The 19,613-nt window shown below is 41.0% G+C and overlaps 1 protein-coding gene across 3 annotated transcripts in view; it reads left to right on the forward strand.

Moving 5' to 3' along the window:
* Window positions 1–19,613, forward strand: part of UBR3 (ubiquitin protein ligase E3 component n-recognin 3) — a 215,164-nt gene that overhangs the window by 159,186 nt on the left and 36,365 nt on the right. For all 3 annotated transcript variants that reach the window (XM_084642586.1, XM_084642587.1, XM_084642588.1), the window contains 2 exons: window positions 5,052–5,157; window positions 16,440–16,540. In XM_084642586.1, the coding sequence (XP_084498712.1) occupies window positions 5,052–5,157; window positions 16,440–16,540 (207 nt within the window). The remainder of the gene's footprint in view (window positions 1–5,051; window positions 5,158–16,439; window positions 16,541–19,613) is intronic.

Here is a 19,613-nt window from a genome sequence, read left to right on the forward strand (position 1 = left end):
CAGTTTTTCATCACTCGTACAGCACCTCCTCCATTCCGTATGTAGAATGTGATACCTCATGTGAATGAAGTTTCTAAACTCTCTCTTTGGCAAAAGACAATGTTAAATAGCTATGCAAAGTTTCTGTGTAGGGCAGAAGAAGAGTTCCAAACTAAACAAGAAGAAAATGTGTAGCTTCAGTAAATTTCATGTCGATATTGTAAATTTAGCAGACATTGGATACATCTTTCCATTCACCTATCAAAATCATATGTAATCATCTCTCCAAATTAGTTTAGTTTGTCCTGTGTATAGATAGAAATGAAAGATAAAAACATGTATGGGACCATCTTTTTCTGTCCTCCTGTGGAATCAAAAATGTATACCAGTATTCCTTAATATTGAAAATAATAAAGGATGTGATTACAGCAGCAAGTGCTGGTGATGTAGATATATATAGAACGTTATCCTTGATATTTGAGGGTGAGAACATCAGAAGACTATTCTCTAGCAGCTTCAGTCCCAAAGCAGTGGTAGTGTCTTTTCTCTCCAGCTGCTCTTTTGAAAGTGCTGACTCTGATTAATTCATCTCTGCTGTTTCACAGTAAGAAAACACTGAAAGCAGAGCTGGCATGGGGCAGCTGAAAAGAACAGACCCCTGGTAGCCGGTTAAGTATTTTTTTTGAGCAAGATAATTTTTGAGGGGAGTGTTTGGTAATAAATTACCATGAATCAAAGTCAAAACTGACTGTAAATGTAGATGATGTTTTGTTAAGTATGTTGCATAGTTTGTGCTCATAAATAGGTACTCTCTGAAAACAAAAACAATCTAACTCTAACAATTTGTTTACATTTGGTCAACTTAATTGGCTGTAACCTCACTCATGTATTATATGAGGAAAAATAGGAGAGTCCAGTTTACGTTGTCCTATACCATTCATTACATTGTAAACCTGTAATTTTTTGTACTTCTAAGATTTAAAAAAAATTAACAGACTTTTTCAAATAGCTTGAAGTATATTAGTTTGGAGATTCCAGGCCAGACCCCTCACTTGCTTCTGCACACCATCATCGCTGCTTGATGACTTTGTATTATTCCTGGGAGCGGGGCCCATAAGAAACACTGTTGTCTGTGGGGGTGTCTGGGATGCCTGTTGAGTTATGGCTGTCATCTTCTTGCTGCTGGAGAGTAGTTAGGGTGGCTCTTTAATGATTCATTGTCATTTAATATGTTGCTTTTGCTTCTTAACAGAAGAGGCTGTAGTTTAGATCTTTAAGACAAAGTCTATGGAAAATGAGGTAACTGCTTTTTATAGGCCTCTATCCACACTTTGGTGAGGTGCAGTCATGGCAGAACACAGTATATAAAGGCAGATAAATTTTGCCTTTGTGTAGCCCCACATGGACTTCCACGCCATCACACAAACACATAAGCAGGAAAACTTTCGGAGTAGAATAGCAGGAATGTTGTCATTTGAATATTGATGTATCCAAGACAAGCCAATTTTTGTGAAGAAATGGCATATCATGCCTTTCTCTGTTCTCTCTCAGTCCTTATTCTCTTGCTTTTCATAATCACATAGTCACTGCAAAGGAGTAGTAAAAAAAACAAATGGCCACTTCAGGATTTCATTTTACTAAACAGTGAAGAATATTTAGACATCAAGAAGAGACTCAGAAACCATGTCTTTTTGCTGCTGTGTTCCCATTAGGGGGCAATGTATTCTTTTGTTACTCTAAATCTAGAAAAAAACACTCTATGCTTGTGCTCCATTGACATGGAAGAATTATTTTTATATTTTAAAATAGCATTGTAGAAAATTTTTCATTCAAAAAAAATCCAGCAGAAGCATTGCTTATTTTTGCCTATCTTAGACTGAATATCCTGCATCATATTTATATAGAACAGAAGTAGGTAGTAGGATTGCTGTCTCCTCGATCCATCACAAACTAACAAACCCTAAGATTTTGTGTTTCATAAAGCTTTTGGTAACAAAAATGTTTCTGTTCAGATTAGTACTACAATACAACACGCCCTAATTTCACAAACATATAGCCAGAACATACAAATAATAAACCCTCTGGTGCTAGAATTTGATGCTTGACCAATTCATTTTATGTTAAATGTAAGGTTGGAAAATAGTCAATATGGGAACAAAGAGTTAATTACTCTGAGCACATTTCTGCCTCGGTGCTCCTTTCTGTTTGAAGCAAGGAGCAGTTTAATGTAAATTATCATGTTTTCTATTTTTTTTTCCTTTAGACGAGAAAGGAGGAAACCAATAGTTTTGTGGTGTTCATTTAAATAAAAAGAAATTAGTATAATTTTCTGAAAGATCAGTATATTCTTAGGACATTGAGAAATCTGTCAGCAAAACAACATTTTGTTATAATTTCTTGCTAGGAGAAATGAGGGTTTATTTTGTCCTCATTGACTGACTTTATTCAGAAAGCAGGTGACAGCAATCAGTTCCAGTGTCATCTACATCTTCAATTATTTTACAAACCCCGGGAACTAATTACAGCCCTCAGGCTCTGGCAGAGTCAGCTGACTTTAGCATAAGACTTTTTTGGCGACCAAATATCTCTGAGTAATTATCTTTTTGTGGAAAATAAATTAATAGCTACTATTTTTATTTAAATATGGAGACCTGTAGATGTGTGTGCAGGTGGAATGGGGGTTGCAGAAAGAGAAGAAAGGAGCGAGATTAAACATGAAGCAAGAGAAAAGTAAAATAATAGAGGAGAAAATGGGAGAGAGGATTGAACAAAAAGGAAAAATTGAAGGGAAGTAGAGGAAGAGAGAGTGAAAATAAGAAGGAACCATTATTTAACTTTACAGAAAAATTGGGGGGGGGGGTGAGACACTGAAACAGACACAGCAGAAGACACCAATATATAGTGTAGAATGAAAGAAAACATGTAGTGAAGGAAGGGAAAACTGAGCCAAATTATGGGAAACCTAGAGAGTTCATTTTTTAAAAATAGGACTTTCATATCAACACATTACAGTAGAATAGCATATACACTTTCACTAGGGATGTAACAGTACAACAAACATACAAGAAGTAATTGAAAGGGCTTCAGGGCGTCTCAAAACCTGCAAAATGTAAAAATCTGAAGATGCTGCCTGCACTAATTGTGACTGCCAGCCTAAGTTACATAACAAAGAGGAAATCTGAAAAAAGAGCAGATGGATGTAGTCCAAGTGAATAGTTATCTGTAATTCATGAATATATTAGTTTGTTTCTATGGACCAATTGTACAATTCGCATCTATGTGGCAATAATCACATTTAATATATGATTCTGTAATAACTTACATTAATAACATAATAGTGTCTTTTGTTCAAAAGGATTCAAAAAGTATTTTGAAAATAATCATATATCTCCGGGGCCCTTGAAATACAGCTGCATCTGGGTTGGAGGGTGACAACAAACTGCACAGCGCATTGCAGAAATGTGGGCAAAATAGTGTCCTTAAGAAAAATACCATGCTATCTGTAATGTCAATGCAAAGTAGGCAGAAACTTTGTTTTTAAAGTCTTATCCAAAAGATGACTGCATAATAAACTGGTGGCACTAAAAGTTTCTACCCTCAAAAGATGAAGGGCTGAGTTGACCCAGCTGGGATCTGAACCTTTGATTCCAGGAACTTTAGGAATTTTAAACCGTAGACATATGGAATACAAGAAGAGTACTTCAGATACGAGACAAACAAGTGAGAGCATGGTATCACTGTTATGAATTGGGGCTATATCTATGCAACTCATGAATTCTGATTGATATTGTGAAGTTGTATTATGAAAATCTGCTGTGTCATGAGTAACCGTCAGCAACAGTGCACAATAAGGATGACAATGCCGCAGGGCTGGCCAACCTGAGCCTGAGAAGGAGCCAGAGTTTACCAGTGTACATTGCCAAAGAGCCACAGTAATACATCAGCAGCCCCCCATCAGTTCCCTCCCGGCCCCATTCCCAGCACCTCCCGCCCACTAGCAGACCCGCCAATCAGTGCCTCCCCCTCCCTTCCCGCACATCCCGATCAGCTGTTTCGTGGTGTGCAGGAGGCTCTGGTGGGGGGGAAAAGGGAGGAGTGAGGACATGGCAGGCTCAGGAGAGGGGGTAGGGAGGGGTGGAGTGGAGTGGAGTTGGGGCCTGTGGCAGAGCCAGGGGTTGAGCAGTGAGCACCCCCTGGCACGCTGGAAAGTTGGCGCCTGTAGGTCCAGCCCCGAAGTCGGTGTTTATACAAGGAGCCGCATATTAACTTCTGAAGAGCTGCATGTGGCTCCGGAGCTGCCGGTTGGCCACCCCTGCAATACTGCAGCCCCCCCTACAATATCCCTGAGACCCCCACATGACACTCTTTAGAGCTCGGACCCCCACAGTTACAACACCATGAATTTCAGATTTAAATACCTGAAACAGTGAAATTTACAATTTTTAAAATCCTACAACCGTGAAATTGACCAAAATCTCTGTGGCTGCTGGCTGGGAGCCCAGCTTTTAAGGCAGTACCACTACCAGCAGCAGCAGTGCAGTAATAAGGGTGTCATGGTATTGCCACCTTTACTTCTGCACTGCTGCTGGCTGCGGGACTGCCTTCAGAGCTGGGCGGCCAGCCAGCATGTGCCACTCTCCAGCTGTGAAGGCAGCGCAGAAGTAAAGGTGGCAATACCTCGACTCCCTACAGTAGCGTTGTGACCCCCACACAACCTCGTTTTGGGTTGGGACCTCCAGTTTGAGAAATGCTGGTCTCCACTATTAAATCTGTATAGTATAGGGTAAAAGTACGCAAAAGACCAGATTTCACAGGGGAGACTGGGTTTCACGATCCGTGATGTGTTTTTCACGGCCATGAATTTGGTAGGGCCCTAGGTATAATCCCTTATGCTTAGAAACCCAGTGAAGTTATGAGAGAGAATCTTGTAGACCTGTCACTAAAGCATCATTTATAGCATTCTAGAAGACATCAGGTTTTGTAGAAGATTTCGGAAATAAATGGTGCTAAACTGATATAAAATATTTTAGATATATTTAACAAAATTATCTTTTTTTCCTTCACCAATTCAGATCAACTGTTCCATGTTTTGGCCATGCACATGCGGCTTTACAGCATTGACTCTGCATATAACCCATGGAGAAAATTAACACAGATAATGCAAGATAGGAATTCACAGTAAGTATTTTAAAATACGCAACATCAGTATAGTTCTTTGGACCAAATGGTCCCTTTCTGAAACTAAAAATCTTTACTTGTCAACAATCTGAATGGCCAAACGTGTAAGATACAAAACTTAATGTCTAACACACAGTGTATTTCTTTGCAGAGAAGAAATTTTCAAATTTGTTTTATACAAAATATTAGAGATTCATATTTGTGATTTTAAAGTAATACTGTTAAGACAAGTAGGCCCAACATTAAGGATGGTAGGAAATTGGGCTTATAATTTTCTGTACATTTTGATCTTTTAATTTAGATAGCCAGGGACAATGGAAGCAACTCTTTTTGTTACACTTTAAGATTCCATTTATAAATGGTTTATAAAGAGTTAAATAATTAATAGATGTTATAAGAATGTTACTGACATAAATAGTATATGTCAGAAGTATATGTTATAGGCTAGAATGTGTCATAGTTTATTATAAGCAGTTTATTGACCTGTTGGACTTTATAACAATTGATTAACCATATATTCAAACATCTATAAATCACTTATTAACCCTTTTGAAACGATTTCAAAATGGAATTTTGATATAAAATGTGACCCCATTTTCTTTGAGGTACTTTATCCTAATTTCTCTTTTATACTTCCTTCCTTCACATTGTGGTTATCCTCATGAGAGTGCCTGAATCCAATAGTAAAAGTTGTCCGAATATTTAATTAAAAGAAAAATATAAAATTAAATTAATGGGAAATCCCCAGATACCTAGCAATAAACAGTAGGGAAGAAAGCATGGAGGTTGTGTACATGCAAAGATGACAAATAGCCAAATGGTGGAGGAGCTGGAGAGGAAATCACTTGGTTAGAGACAAGCAAGAAAGGGAAAGAGTTGTGAATGGTCCTGGTCTGAATTAACCAGAGTTTCTTGCTCTTTTGGGCACACTGCAAGGCCTACTTTTTCTCCCTGGCTTTTGGGAGGGTAGAGGTTTGAAAAGCTGGGCAATAGGGAGATCTGTGAGGAGACCAAGAAAAAAATTTATGCTAAAATATTATTCTTTATTAGAACAATTAGAACAATCTGTTCAATTATTTGTATTATTTAAATGATTGTCAAGGGCATCCGGAGCTTTGAATTGATGCTCTTTTTTTGTGGCAGTAAAATCTGTATATCTTCTCTTTGTGGAGACTCATATTTCTGCTTTTCCTCAATCTCCGTACCTCTTTTTAGTGAGAGGGGGTGGGAAGGGTCTGCTACCACCACTACTGAGAGTGGTGGGAAAGGCTAGGTTCTTCCTTCTTTGAAACCACATTGGTTCTTGATCCCCCAAGGGAGCAGCTAGTAGCACCGGAAGGATGCTGAGTCCCTCCTTCTCTGCACACCGAGCAGTGTCCTCATAGATGAGCTGCTCCCCTGTGGCCATATTGGATATGTCTACACAGCCTGTAGCATGAGCCTCGAAGCCAAGGTCGACAGCCTGGGGTTTACTGAGCTTGTGCTAGTGCATTAAAAATAGCTGTGTAGATGTTGCTGCTCGGGCTCTGAAGCCTAGCGAAGGGGTTGAGCTTCAGAGCCCGAGCTGCAACTTCAAAGTGCTGTTTACATGGCTATTTTTAATGTGGTAGCTTGAGCCTGAGTCTTTCAACCTGGGCTTGGCGGCATGCTGCCACCGGCTCTGTCAACATACCCATTGACAGTTCTGCAGTCTGAGTGCTTCTCCCCTCTCCCTATTGCTAAAGTTTGGTCTGAGAGCTTCCAGTAAATGGAGGACTGGTGGATGAATGGCTTGTGGGCCTTCAAAACTGATCTTGGATGACTGTGGCAGGGACTGTTAGAATTTGTAATATTTAGGAAAAATCATTGTAATGACCAGGCCTGCTTCTAGTTAAGCATTTGCTGCCTTTTCTCTTGGATATGGACCTGGTTACAGTAAAACACACCTGAGTGTGATATCAGGATTGGATTAGTGCAATGTGCTCTGCATGAAGAACGCTTGAAAGTTACCTTTCTAAAGTTTTCTCCATATATTACGATTTCCATACTGATCTCTACAAACTGTCATTGGTCAGCCAGGGATAGTCTATCCATCTGTGAAAGGCGTTGTGGGTACTGCTTGTGCATAATTTCATAATATTAAAGTTTAACAATGGGAATCACAAATGAAGGATTACCTATGTCTGTGGAGAGGTATTAGGGGAGAAGAGGGAGATTTGGCTATGAGTGGCTATGAGATTTTTTTTCCTATTTGAGCTTTTGAATCAATTGAAAGATTTCATATCTATGTGACATAGCAAACAAGCCCCATGGAACCTGTACAGGTTTATACAGAGCCTGTTTATGGAACTTAGAGCCCTTAGTGATTATGGAGCTATGGGCCGTACTAGATACTGTGCTCAAAAACCTCTTAGATAAGTAGTTATAGATGCAGCTGGTGGTATAATAGGTTTCTTACTTCTGAAACTGATGTTTCCTGGTTTTCTAAATATTTACTGTAATTAGTGCTGACAGGTTCAAGTTTTCCAAGTGTTCTTGTACCCATTCTTTATCTATTTTGCAAGGTGAACAGCCATACAAGAGGAACTCTGCCTTGATTACTCCATTATACTACGTGTGTAGAATTCAAGGTGTTGGTTTTAACCTGTAAAGCACTAAGTGGTTCAGGACCTGTTTACCTGAGGGAGAGCCTTTCTCATCATGCCATATTACCACAGTTCAGATCAGCAGAGGAACTCAAGCTTGAGCTCCCTCAGTAGAAATGAGAGGGAGCTGCTGGCTGGACATTCTGTGAAGGTTCCTCAATTTTGGACTGTTTCCTGCTTTGGTCCTCCGGAGCTCAGATTGGTAACCTATTGAGCACACTGCAAACCCCATCTTTTTTCCTCTCTACAGCTGTTGAGGAAAGGGTGGCAAAGGAGGATATATTTGCAGCCAGCCTTTTTGCGTTATTTTGTGATTTTAATTTGTAGGGTAGGCACCCGGAGCACAATATGAGCTCCTGTAATTACACTTTTGGAATTTGAAGAAATAAATAAAATCTTCAAGTGAACTATGACATATTGAGCATGTGTGATCTGAAGCTGCTTCAAAATTCACAGGGTCTTTTGAAAGTGCATCTTTTTCAGATACAGTTGTAAGAACTCAGCTAATGAGAAGGTGATTTACTACAACCTGCAGAAGGTTAGAAGGTTGATGGAGAAATATCAGTGCAGACTTAGGAAATGGATTGTACTCTGTCATTTTGAGTCTAACTAAGCATTTTAGTAATTTAAATCATCATCTTTCCCAGGTCAGGACTCTCCCAGTAGAACAATATCTGTCAATAAAAGAAAAAGATCCAAATAGCCTCACTTGCTTATTCTGATTGCAAACAGCATGACAAAGTCCCAGCAGCTAAACAACTTTTGACTGAACATCACTAATGTGTTCACTTGTGCTACTTCTAATCTTCAGACAAAAATCAACGCTAGCAAAACCTGTTCTGTGTCAGAAGAGTACTGTTTATCCAGGTTCTTTGTTTCTAAAACAAAACTTCCTAGTAACACTCTGGATTTGTTCTATCTCATTTTTACTTTAAATTAACATTTTAATTGAAATTTTTTTTTGTAAGGAGATTAATTGCATAACTATTTACTTAATAAAAGGCTTCTTCCTTTTCAGCTTTGTAAGTAATCTACAAAACACAAGCAAGATTGCATTATATTCTTGCAGCTCTTATATAACATTAATAACTTTATTTATATAAATGCAAATTTAGAATTAAAATCGTCTGACTCTAGATCTCATACTTTTAGCTTGGTTTTCTTCTACACAACTGGCACTAATTTGTATATCAGGCTGGAGATTTTATGCCAAATGTATAGGAAAATTAAATCCAAATAATACTGCTACTTAAAAAAAAATTTCAGTGTGCACATCTGCATATAGTTGCACTGTTGCCAACAGCCCCAATCTATGCCAAGATCTGCCTCCATAATTGGTGAGGGATCTGGGTACCTGAGAGATTGCCTCCATTCTTGGGTGATGCCTCATTGAGTGCTTGAATGAACAGTCCTCTTGTTTAATCAGAAGCAGGATAGCATCGGGGAATTTTTGGTCAGGAATTCATGACTCTGGACATTTTTTCCACCATCTACTTGGTCTGCAAGAGCTCAGACTTGTTGAACTTCAGGATACACACAGCAGTACTCATCTGCTTTTACTGGCCGTTCCTATAGAAAAGAAGCATCTGATTGAGGTGTAGGTTTGGATGGAGAGGTGATTTATTGTGCAAGAAGGAATAAGGAGAAATTTATAGTCTTTTTTTCCACACCCTCAGTTGCCTTGTTTTTAACTCTTGTGTGGCGCACAGATCATTGGATGCAACTTTATCCATGTAAATAAATAACCCTAGACAATTTAGGAAGGGGTTAATATGGTGTCAGTTAGCCACGCACAAGTGAAGTGCTATGTGTGTGAGACATATTAAGCAAGAAGACTGTGTCCAAAAGAACTTAAAATATGTGAATTATTCTATAAAGCAAAAAAGCTGTCTAATAAATTGTGAAGATTTTTGTGGTAAACTAAGTTGTTGGTGGTGATATACCAGGTTCTTTACAGTTTCTGCTGAACCAGTGACATAGTGGTATGTTGTTGGTCATTGCTTGACCACATGGTGACATAGCCATCCCAAATCTAGGATAAAAATGAAAATTGCTTTAAACTGAATTCTCCGGGTTGGCTTAGTCTTCTGTGGTTGATATGTTGACAGATAAAATGTTTTGGCAAAAGGTGCTTATGTCGAGGATGATATGAGTCTTTGATATATAGTGGAGGTGGTGTGGCTCTTTTACAGTCAAAGTACGGCTCGCGGAGCCCCCGCCCCATTCTCCACCTACTAGATGTGGGGCGGGAGCTTAGGACTTCTGCCTTGCAACAGGGTGGTGAGGTAGGGGCTTCTGTCCAGCAGAGAGGAGGGGATCGAGGCTTCAGTCCCATGGGGCACACCTGCCAGGGGTTGAGGCTTCAGCAGGAACAGGGCTGAAGTCGCCGAGCCCCAGCAGGCGCCTTTTGCGGGGCTGAAGCCTCAAGTTCCGACAGGAGCGCCTTTGTTCTCGAACTTGTGAAGATAGATGTATGTGGCTCAGAGGGTAAGTAAGTTTGGCTAGCCCTGATATATAGGCACTCAGGATGGAACTGTCCCTAGAAAGTTGTGATGTTCCCCTATACGGTAGGTGCACCCAGACAGTTGTTAAGAGAACTGTGCAAGTTAAAGTACTCTTTGCCTGGATGGGCAGTCAGACCTTTTCTGCACATTTCCTGTGTGTTGCAGAGAAGCTGCACAAAAGGAAGATTAATGGTCAAGTCACGTTTTGACACCATATGGTGCTAAATGAGCAGCTTTGCATTTACCAGGAGTAAAGCTCAGGGGCTGAGGGAGGAAGAGGAAACAATGTTTTAAGCACACAGTCCATGAGAGACAGAGACCAAAAGACAGTGACAGTGCATTAGTTGAGGTTTTTGCAAGCTGCAGTTGCCTATGTACAGTCTGTGACCCCACCTCTGTTCAGGGAAACGAGTAATAAGCATTTTTTAAATAAATCATATTAGAAAATACATTGACACTGCATCACCAATTTCTCATCAAATGAAAAACTGACCTGCTGCAAAAGCGCACAAACATTAGCAAAAGGGCAACAGCATAAAGCTGTGTTGCGTCCTATGTGGTGCCCAATACAAAGAGTAGAATTTAGAAATGGTATAGGCTTGTCCTTGTTGATGAAGCTTCTGTACTTGGCCACTCTTCTTCCCTTCCGTCAGATTGCCCCTGACAATGCAAACAGAGCCTTGGTTCAGCCTTCACACCTTATTTATTGCAAATCCTAACGTTTAAAGCTTATGTGTCATTCTCTTCTCTCCCTTGGGGACCAATATTTCTAGGCCTTTGTTCCCTGATGAAATCACCCATAGTGTGGCTTTGTTTCCCCTTCCCTTCATCACAGAGCAGGCCAAATGGAGTAAACAAGAGATTTAAGAGGTGCTTTGCACTCCAGGAGACCCTCTCAGGAACCACAGAAGGGTAAAGTGGAGCATTTCCACAATTGCTCCCAGCCCCAGCCCATGGACTTTTTTGTTCTGCCAGAGAAATGCAGCCCAGTTGTCTTGGACTAGAGGGAGAGGTCAGTCCCAGAAAGGAAATCAAGTAACAAATTTTCGTTTATGGGCATATCAGAAGGTACCTCTTTGAACTGTATCATATAGATTCTTTTGAAAATGGATGCATGGATTCATTTTACAGTACCTTGCTTCAGCACCATGAGAAGTTACATTAACTGGCTTTTCATTAGCTGCTACTGTGGTACAATCTGTTGGAAAGTCAGACTTATCAGGCTTTCTCATATGCATAGGGGATTAGCAGGATGGATAAATTCCATATTCTAAACAGAGTTTATAAATGCAGTTTCAGTGTCATAATGAAGAAGTTGCTTAGGCTGTTAATGAATGACAGAGTGCTTTTTAAGTGCTTAATGTGCTGCAGTGCTTGACGTAGACTGAAGCAGCTTATCGAAAACCTTGACATTTCATATAGCTTTACTTCTCCAATTCATATGGAATGAATAAATTAAGCAAGCATTTCACTTGTTCTCGCATTTAAAAAGTGAGTCTTCCATACTTTTTTTGGTGATGTTGCCAGTCATCACCGCACACTATATAAATTGGAATCTTGTCTAATTTATTGTGTCAAAATTGGCATTTGACCTAATTGTCTGTTGCTGTGAAATGGCTTTAACGCTGTTGCTTTCTGAAGGAAAGAACTTTTCAAATATGAACATGATCAACTAGAGTTCAGAGTTCTTTTTCTTTCTTTCTCTCTTTTTTAATGAATTTAAAATTCTGGAAAAAAATTAAAATGACTTGTTTATAATTTAGGGCATCAGCCTAATGAAACTTATAAATCTGTCTCACAAAAGGGAAAATAAAATTAACCATGGGTAAAATTTTCAAAGGTGCCTAAGTGATTTAGGAGCCTACATCCCTAAGTTTCAGTGAGACTTAAGCTCATAAATGCCTATGTCATTTTTGAAAATGGGACTAGGTGCTTTTGAAAATTTGACTTCTTCATTGCCTTTTCTAGAATTCTAACTGTTCACAACACTGTTTTTTAGAGCAGTGGTTTTCAAACTTTTTTTATTTGCAGACCCCTAAAAAATTGCTGAGGGAGTTGCAGATCCCTTTGAAAATCTTAGACATAGTCTACGGACCACAGGTTGAAAATCACTGTTTTAGAGTGACTTGATGCTTGGTGACTTGTGCTCATTGTATACATTGTTAGTTTTCAAGTATAAAAGGAGATAATGTAGATATAAAATAAACTCCTTTTACTGAATCCTTCCTTAAGAGCTCCTGTCACTATGGACTTAGAGATAGTTAATCAGTGTGATTATGTTAACTATGTATGCCAGCTCAGTGATATATTCACTCCAAACCGCTTTCTCAAGAATTTCTAACTCTCCAGGGAGGCAGTCTGATTAAAGGACATTACAGACACAGAAATAATGATAGACAAACACCATAGCATAGTTAAGTGCAGAGGATTCAACTCGATTAAAATTATTAACCAATAGGGAACCATTCCCCAAATTACCTGACGGCTGTCCCAGTGCATGTTTCAGCTGGGCACCAGTGGTCCCAGATTCTAAAAAGCTGAGGGTGGATATGAGGTCAATACACCCTCAGGTTTGACCCGGGACTGGGGCTGGAAGTTAGTGTCCCAACCCATTCCCCACCTCCACAGAGGAGGTAGGTGAGATGAGATGATATGAGGAGAGCAACACACTGCATGAGACATGCAATGCCATGCTTAGGGTCAGTGTCTAAGTACCCCATTGAATTATGGTACACCACATAAGACCATTTTTAACCCATCAACCACACTGGAGCCCACTAAATTGTGACAAATTTAATTTCAATCCCAAAACTAGAACTCCGGGATGCTGATGGAAGGTGGAAGAACCCACATAGCAGTTTGCCAGTTTTGCTTTAGGGGAAAATCCCTTCCAGGCCACAAACAAAATGTGGTGATCAGCCTAGTTCCCAGTTTCAGAGGAGAACTAGCTCATTAGATAGGGATGGAGAAGGGTGGGGCTGGACAGAGCCCAAAATGGCTACTCCTCTGCAGCAAGCAAAAGCAGCTTTCCACTCCTGTCTTGGCAGATGAGAAGCAATCAGCTGGCCCACCATGCCTCTGCTGTTCACTGGCAGCAGGAGTGGACAGGACAGGTTCCGATACTTGGATACCATGCGAGGTGCCGTGCCCCTGCTCCCAGGTCCTGCAGCATGGGGTAGGGGAATGAGAAAGAAGCAGTACCTTCTCCCTCTTCCATACATATATGCTGCAGGCCATCAGGAGGGAATTGTGTGTAGCACTGCCCCCAGCTGCAGCTCCTTGAGATCTCCCCCTACCCTACTCCCACTCAGGGTGGTGGAGGTGGAGCGTTCCCAGGGAACTGGCTATCCCTGTTGCTCTTGGACCGATCAAAAATGCACCCCAGCTAGCAAGGTGCATTTTCCTTGCTACGTAGATTGCAGTATCTGACCCAGTTGGTGGTACTTTATGCTCTGCATCAGAGGTTCTCAAACTGGGAGGCGAGCCCTGCTGGAGGGGGTGGGGGGTGTGGAATATATTCTGGGTGGGGGCTTGAGAAATTTTAGTGGAAAAAAACTTACTGCGCACATTTTACCCAAAGCAATGAATAATTAGCAACGTTGATTCCTCCAGACATATCAGGTCCTCAGATGGCACTGTGCATTGACTCTAGATGGCGCCATACATTTTGATGGATTTGTGTGAAACTTGCATAGCATTATACAAAGTCATTGCCATCTATATGTTAATCAGTTTTCTACGACGCCGTGTGCACATTTAATTGTAAGCGTCGAGCACAATCACAGTTTTGCTTTTGCTTTTATTACAAATAATAGATTGTTGGCTCAGTTTGAACCCAATGACTTACTGATTTTAGTATTAAGTGAGAGTTGCATGTTTTTTTTGTTTGGTTTTTTTTTGGTGTGCATATATACTTGTGTGGCAGGAGGTGGGGGGAGAACGTAAACTACTACAGACACAAAGAAGGGGAGTGCAGTCAAATAAGTTTTGGAACCACTGCTCTACATACTTAAAGCCATTTACCAAGCTAGAAAAATGCACGTTAACATATTCTGTTTATACTTGTTAACATATTCTGTTTATAATCTACAGATTCCGTGACTTTCCGTGACTTCTGGAGCGGCCAGTGTGCCTGGCTCGGGGACAGCTCAGGCAGCCCCTGCGCCAGTCGTACCAGCCTCTGCTGGGGCAGTCTTGGTCCACCACACATCTCTCTCCCCAGCAGAATTTGGGTGTGGGAGGGGGCAGGGGGTTGGGGCACAGGATGGGGTGAGGCAGGCTCTGGGCGGCACTTACCTGGGGACTCCCCGGAAACGGCGACCTCCCCCTCGCTCACCTGCTAGGTGGAGGTGTAGCCAGGCAGCTGTGCACACTGCCTCCACCTGCAGGCACTGCACTCAGACCTAGTGCTCTGGGCAGAGGCAGCGCGCACAGCTGCCTGGCCACGCCTCCACCTAGCAACTGAGCGAAAGGGATGGCGCTGCTTCCAGGGAGCCCCCCAGGTAAGTGCCTTCCAGCGCCCGTTTCACCCGTCCTGTGCCCCCACCTCCCACACCCAAACTCTGCTGCTGGGGTGGGGGGGAGAGGCACTGAGCCAGGTAGGAAGTCTGCTGGCTCCACCTGCCCCCAGCACCAGCGGGGGTCCCGGGCCATGCGCCGCCTTCCATCCCCACTCCAGCACCAGCAGAGGTCCTGGGCCACTGTCTGCTCTCCCTTCCAGCACCTGTGGCGCCCCCAGGCAGCCACCCTTCCCCCCAAGTTTTAGTCATGGGTATTTTTAGTAAAAATCATGGACAGGTCACAGGCCATGAATTTTTGTTTACTGCCCGTGACCTGTCCATGACTTCACTAAAAATATCTGTGATGAAAATTTATAAGTAGATATTTATAAGTAGATAACTGATAAAATTGTATTGTTGAACGAAGCTGATTAATCTAACAAGAAATCTGTAGTATCTTTTTCTGTGCTTGCTCTCTCTATCAATCTAGCCATCTGAATTTTTTCATAAAACTTATGGTTCTTAATAAAATGTTGCAGGATTAAGACCCTAAAAATTGGGCAGAAATCTAGCTGACTTTTTTTTTCCTTTACCCTAACGTTTGTAGGCTTAGCAGAATTCAATTTTTATTTTTATTATAATTCTGATTGATAATGTGTATTGGTTAAGCATTTATGTTGATTTCTTAATGTTTATTTTTAAGTATGTTTTATTTTTATCGATTTAAATATAGCTGTGCAAAATTTTGCTTTTAAGCATTTCTTCCTTTTTTTTACTCAATTTAAATTTTCACAGTTGCAGGAAATTATGGCAGGAGTCAGACAATATGGGAATCAGACATTAATTGACAGTAGACATTGAGATCCAAAAAGTTAAAGCTGTATAACCATTACAACACAAATTGTCAATATCACATGTCAAAGTATATAAAGTAAATATTCTTAAATCAAACTCTAATAAGTTCTCAAGCAGCATTTTTCTTACTTTGCCTATCTGTAAATTTTGATGATTGTTGATGTAAATGTTTTTGTTGTTTTTTGTGTATAGTGAAATCGAATCCTTCCAAGCCTATACATATGGCAATACAGTTCTTATTCCATCTCATAAAGGAAAGGAAAGTCTTATATAGGGTCTCAGTGTTTTTCAGTGGAATTCATCCTGTGGGACAGAAAGTTAATCATGAGTACTGTAGTGATGTGTGTGTGTGTGTGCATGTGAATCTATATGTATATATGCTAAACCTTTTGAGGAGAAACAAGCTAAATTGCCTGCCAGAATCTTAACGTTTTTTATAAATTGTTTTTGTGAATGACTGGGAGTTTGTGGATCATGAGCATTTAGGGAGACACATTGAATGTCGCAGGTGAGTTGTATCTTTGGATCTCTAGAAACCCTTTTTACAGACAGTTTTTTAAAAGCTTAAAACTACTAGTAACAATAGTCAGATGCTCAAATTGTGATTTGTCATAAGTACAGTAGACTAAAATGTGATCTTAAAACTATAGTTTCATTAGTATTATCAGATATTAGGATTCCAAAAGCTTGCAATCATGTAATATTGCAATGACAACCATTTAAAATTAAAATGCAAAGTAAAATGTAAAAATGAAAGATGTATTATAGTGTCAAAAGTGATGATTTTAATAATTTTTCAGGATGAGCAGTGAAGAATTGCCAGAGGTTCCAGTACTTTACAGAGATGTCTCATCCCTTTTGCTCATCCAGATTTTAACCATGCCACAACCATTGCGCAAAGGTATTCTACAAAAGTGCATATATTTAAATGATTGTAAACATAACTGTGTGCATTCATGGTGATTTTAAAAACACAAGTCAGAGCTTGTCTGCTGTGTTTTCTGAAAAAGTGACTCTGCCTTTATCTAAAGAAGGTGGCATTGAACAGAAATTTTTGTTGTGGTTTGACAGGCTTATCTGTGTCCCCTGTCTTCTCGCACCTTATCAGTCAACCAATACAATAAAGACCTGAAGCCTGAGAAAAACTATTAAGTTCTTTTACTGGAAAAAATGTGTCCTTTGCATGACCTTCATCTCTTTTCTCTAGAGGGGCAGCTCAATATTTCAAGTTGAACTGAGTGCCTAAGGGTGAAAGATAGTAATTTATTTTGAGTTTGAGTTCAAATTGCAGCAATCATGTATAATAGGAGGTCACATACAAAGATGTTAATTGCAGTAATGCAGCAACTATAATGTAGTCAGCATATAGTATAACTTGGTATAAATTCTAAATAGGCACTTGTGAACTGAAGTCTTAGTTACCAAAATTCAAGATATTTGAAATATATCTATATTTGTAAAAAGGACAGTTGACTGTGGCTTATTTTGTGAGTAGTCAATGTATGGCCCTAAACAAGTGACTTAGGTTTTGATTTCACAGTTCTTTATTTTTACTTAGGATGCAACCAGCGGAGGTACTTAGTTGTGTTCTGTTAGTTTGCAGTTAGCTAAGTAAGGGGCTTATTCTCCTCTTGATGCATGCACCTAACTCCCCGTAAGGATAATAGAATCTGTTTGTGCCCAGTGAGAGGGAACAGACCCTTAAGTGTTGAGTGTTCCACTAAAACTCAGCTCAGGATTGGAAAATTATGGTGTCTGAGTATATCCTTTTGCAATTTTATGTTTTTTGTTTATCTTGTACTATAATGTACTTTCTTTGTAATGCACCAAAAAATATGTTCTCTGAATAGTTTGGTATTCTAATAATCTAAAGAATAAAAATTAAGAGTGGGATACAGTTTGTCACAAAAATAAAACATTCATTATACTAATGTGCTTTATTTTAAATATGAGTCTTATCAGAAGGGCTTAACGAACAGGGATAACTGAACCCTAAGGGGACTAAACTGAGGAAAGATGGGATGTTAGATGGGGTGGGATCTGAGTTACCCAGGAAAGAATTTTCTGTAGTATCTGGCTGGTGAATCTTGCCCATATGCTCAGGGTTTAGCTGATTGCCATATTTGGGGTTGGGAAGGAATTTTCCTCCAGGGCAGATTGGAAGAGGCCCTGGAGGTTTTTCGCCTTCCTCTGTAGCATGGGGCACAGGTCACTTGCTGGAGGATTCTCTGATCCTTGAAGTCTTTAAACCACGATTTGAGGACTTCAACACCTCAGACATAGGTGAGGTTTTTCGCAAGAGTGGGTGGGTGAGATTCTCTGGCCTGTGTTGTGCAGGAGGTTGGACTAGATGATCATAATGGTCCCTTCTGACCTTAGTATCTATGAATCTATCTATGAAAGTGGTCTAAAATTATTCTTTATACAAGGACGGAATGAACCCTGGTACAAATGATTTAACCTTTCTGGGGCTATTTTATTTAAGAATGTAAGACAGCTTTGCATGCAGGTACACTTTTACATCAGGAAAACAACTTTCAGTTAATAGCAAGGCGTCATGCAGAGAGTTCTGTAAATTTTCATTTGCTTTTGCTTTTACTCAGAATATGTTCCAGTTGAAAGGGGAAAGGTGAAGTGACAGGGAAAAGATGGATATACATTTTTCAAACCTAGGAAGTATTAAGTTGGAAATAGAAAAATGGGATTGGTAAAACCAAAGTCCACCACTTTTTGTAATTCTTATTCCATAAAGAAAATTGAACAAAAAGGAGGAAAAACCTTCTTCAACTCTCACTCTCCAAACACAGAGATTGGGAGCTCAGTGAAATGTGTTATTATTTGTACATACAGTAATAGTGATATTTAGCTCTTATGTAATGTGTATGTAATTCACAAAATAAGTATCATGATCACCCTTTTACTTATGGTGAAATTGAGACCGAGAGAGGTAAAGTGACTTGCCAAAGGTCACACAGCAGGTCAGTGGTAGAGCTGAGAATAGAAACTACGTCTCACCATGCGGCTTCCCAAGCTTTCTCCAACTTCTCAGTTTGATTCCAGAGCACAGCAATTGTGGCAGGACTGGACATGAGGATTCTGAGGCAAAGAGGATGGATGGGATGTGGTCTTATATTTACCGTATATACTTGTTCGCTAAGCCGCATTTTTTTAGTAAAAAAGTGGAAGCATCAGCGAAGGGGGTTGGCTTATGAACGGGTATAGAGAGCGGGAGAGGTGGGACACAGCCCCGCCCCCCAACAGAGGGGACAAGGAGAGGCAGCAGAGCCAGAAGGGAAGAGGTGGGGCCAGAGTCTCTCTGCTTCTGGCCACGCTGATCTTCCCCCAGCCTCGAAGCAGCTGCAGCTCCGGGGCTGGCAGGCTTCGGCCATGCCGCTCAGCCCCTCCCCCCAGAGCACTCTGTGGCCGCGCCACCCGGCCCGCCAGAGCACACTGTGGCCACGCCGCTCAGCCCACCGGAACATGCTGCGGCCGCGCCGCCCAGTCTGGCCTGCCAGAGCAGCTCCAGCCAGGCCAGAGACATCCTCCCCTGGCCCGCCCCAGCTAAGATGGGAAGGGATGGGATGGGGAGAGTGTGGGGGTCCTGGGCTAGGGGTAGGGTCATGGGGGGGTGGTGGTCACAGGGGTTACTTCCCTGACCCTCAGCTTCCCCCTGCTTCTCTCTCCCCCCCCAACCCCCCCCCCCCCACACACACAAAAAATGTCCCCACCAGTTGCTGTCCCAGCCCGTCAGGGTAAGCAGCTGGCAGGCTGGGACAGTTTGTTTATTTAGGTTTACTTCCCTGCCTGCGGACGCTCGAGATAAACAAACCGTCTCGGCCTGCCAGCGGCTTATCCTGTTGCCCTGGGAGCCAAAGTTTGCCAACATTTGCCAACCCCTGTATTATAGGGTCGTCTTATGAATGAACCGGCTTATGATCGAGTATATATGGTACCTATCCCTATATACTGTACCT

This window comes from Lepidochelys olivacea, assembly GCF_965140295.1.
Source record: "Lepidochelys olivacea isolate rLepOli2 genome assembly, chromosome: 11".
Classification (NCBI taxonomy): domain Eukaryota; kingdom Metazoa; phylum Chordata; order Testudines; family Cheloniidae; genus Lepidochelys; species Lepidochelys olivacea.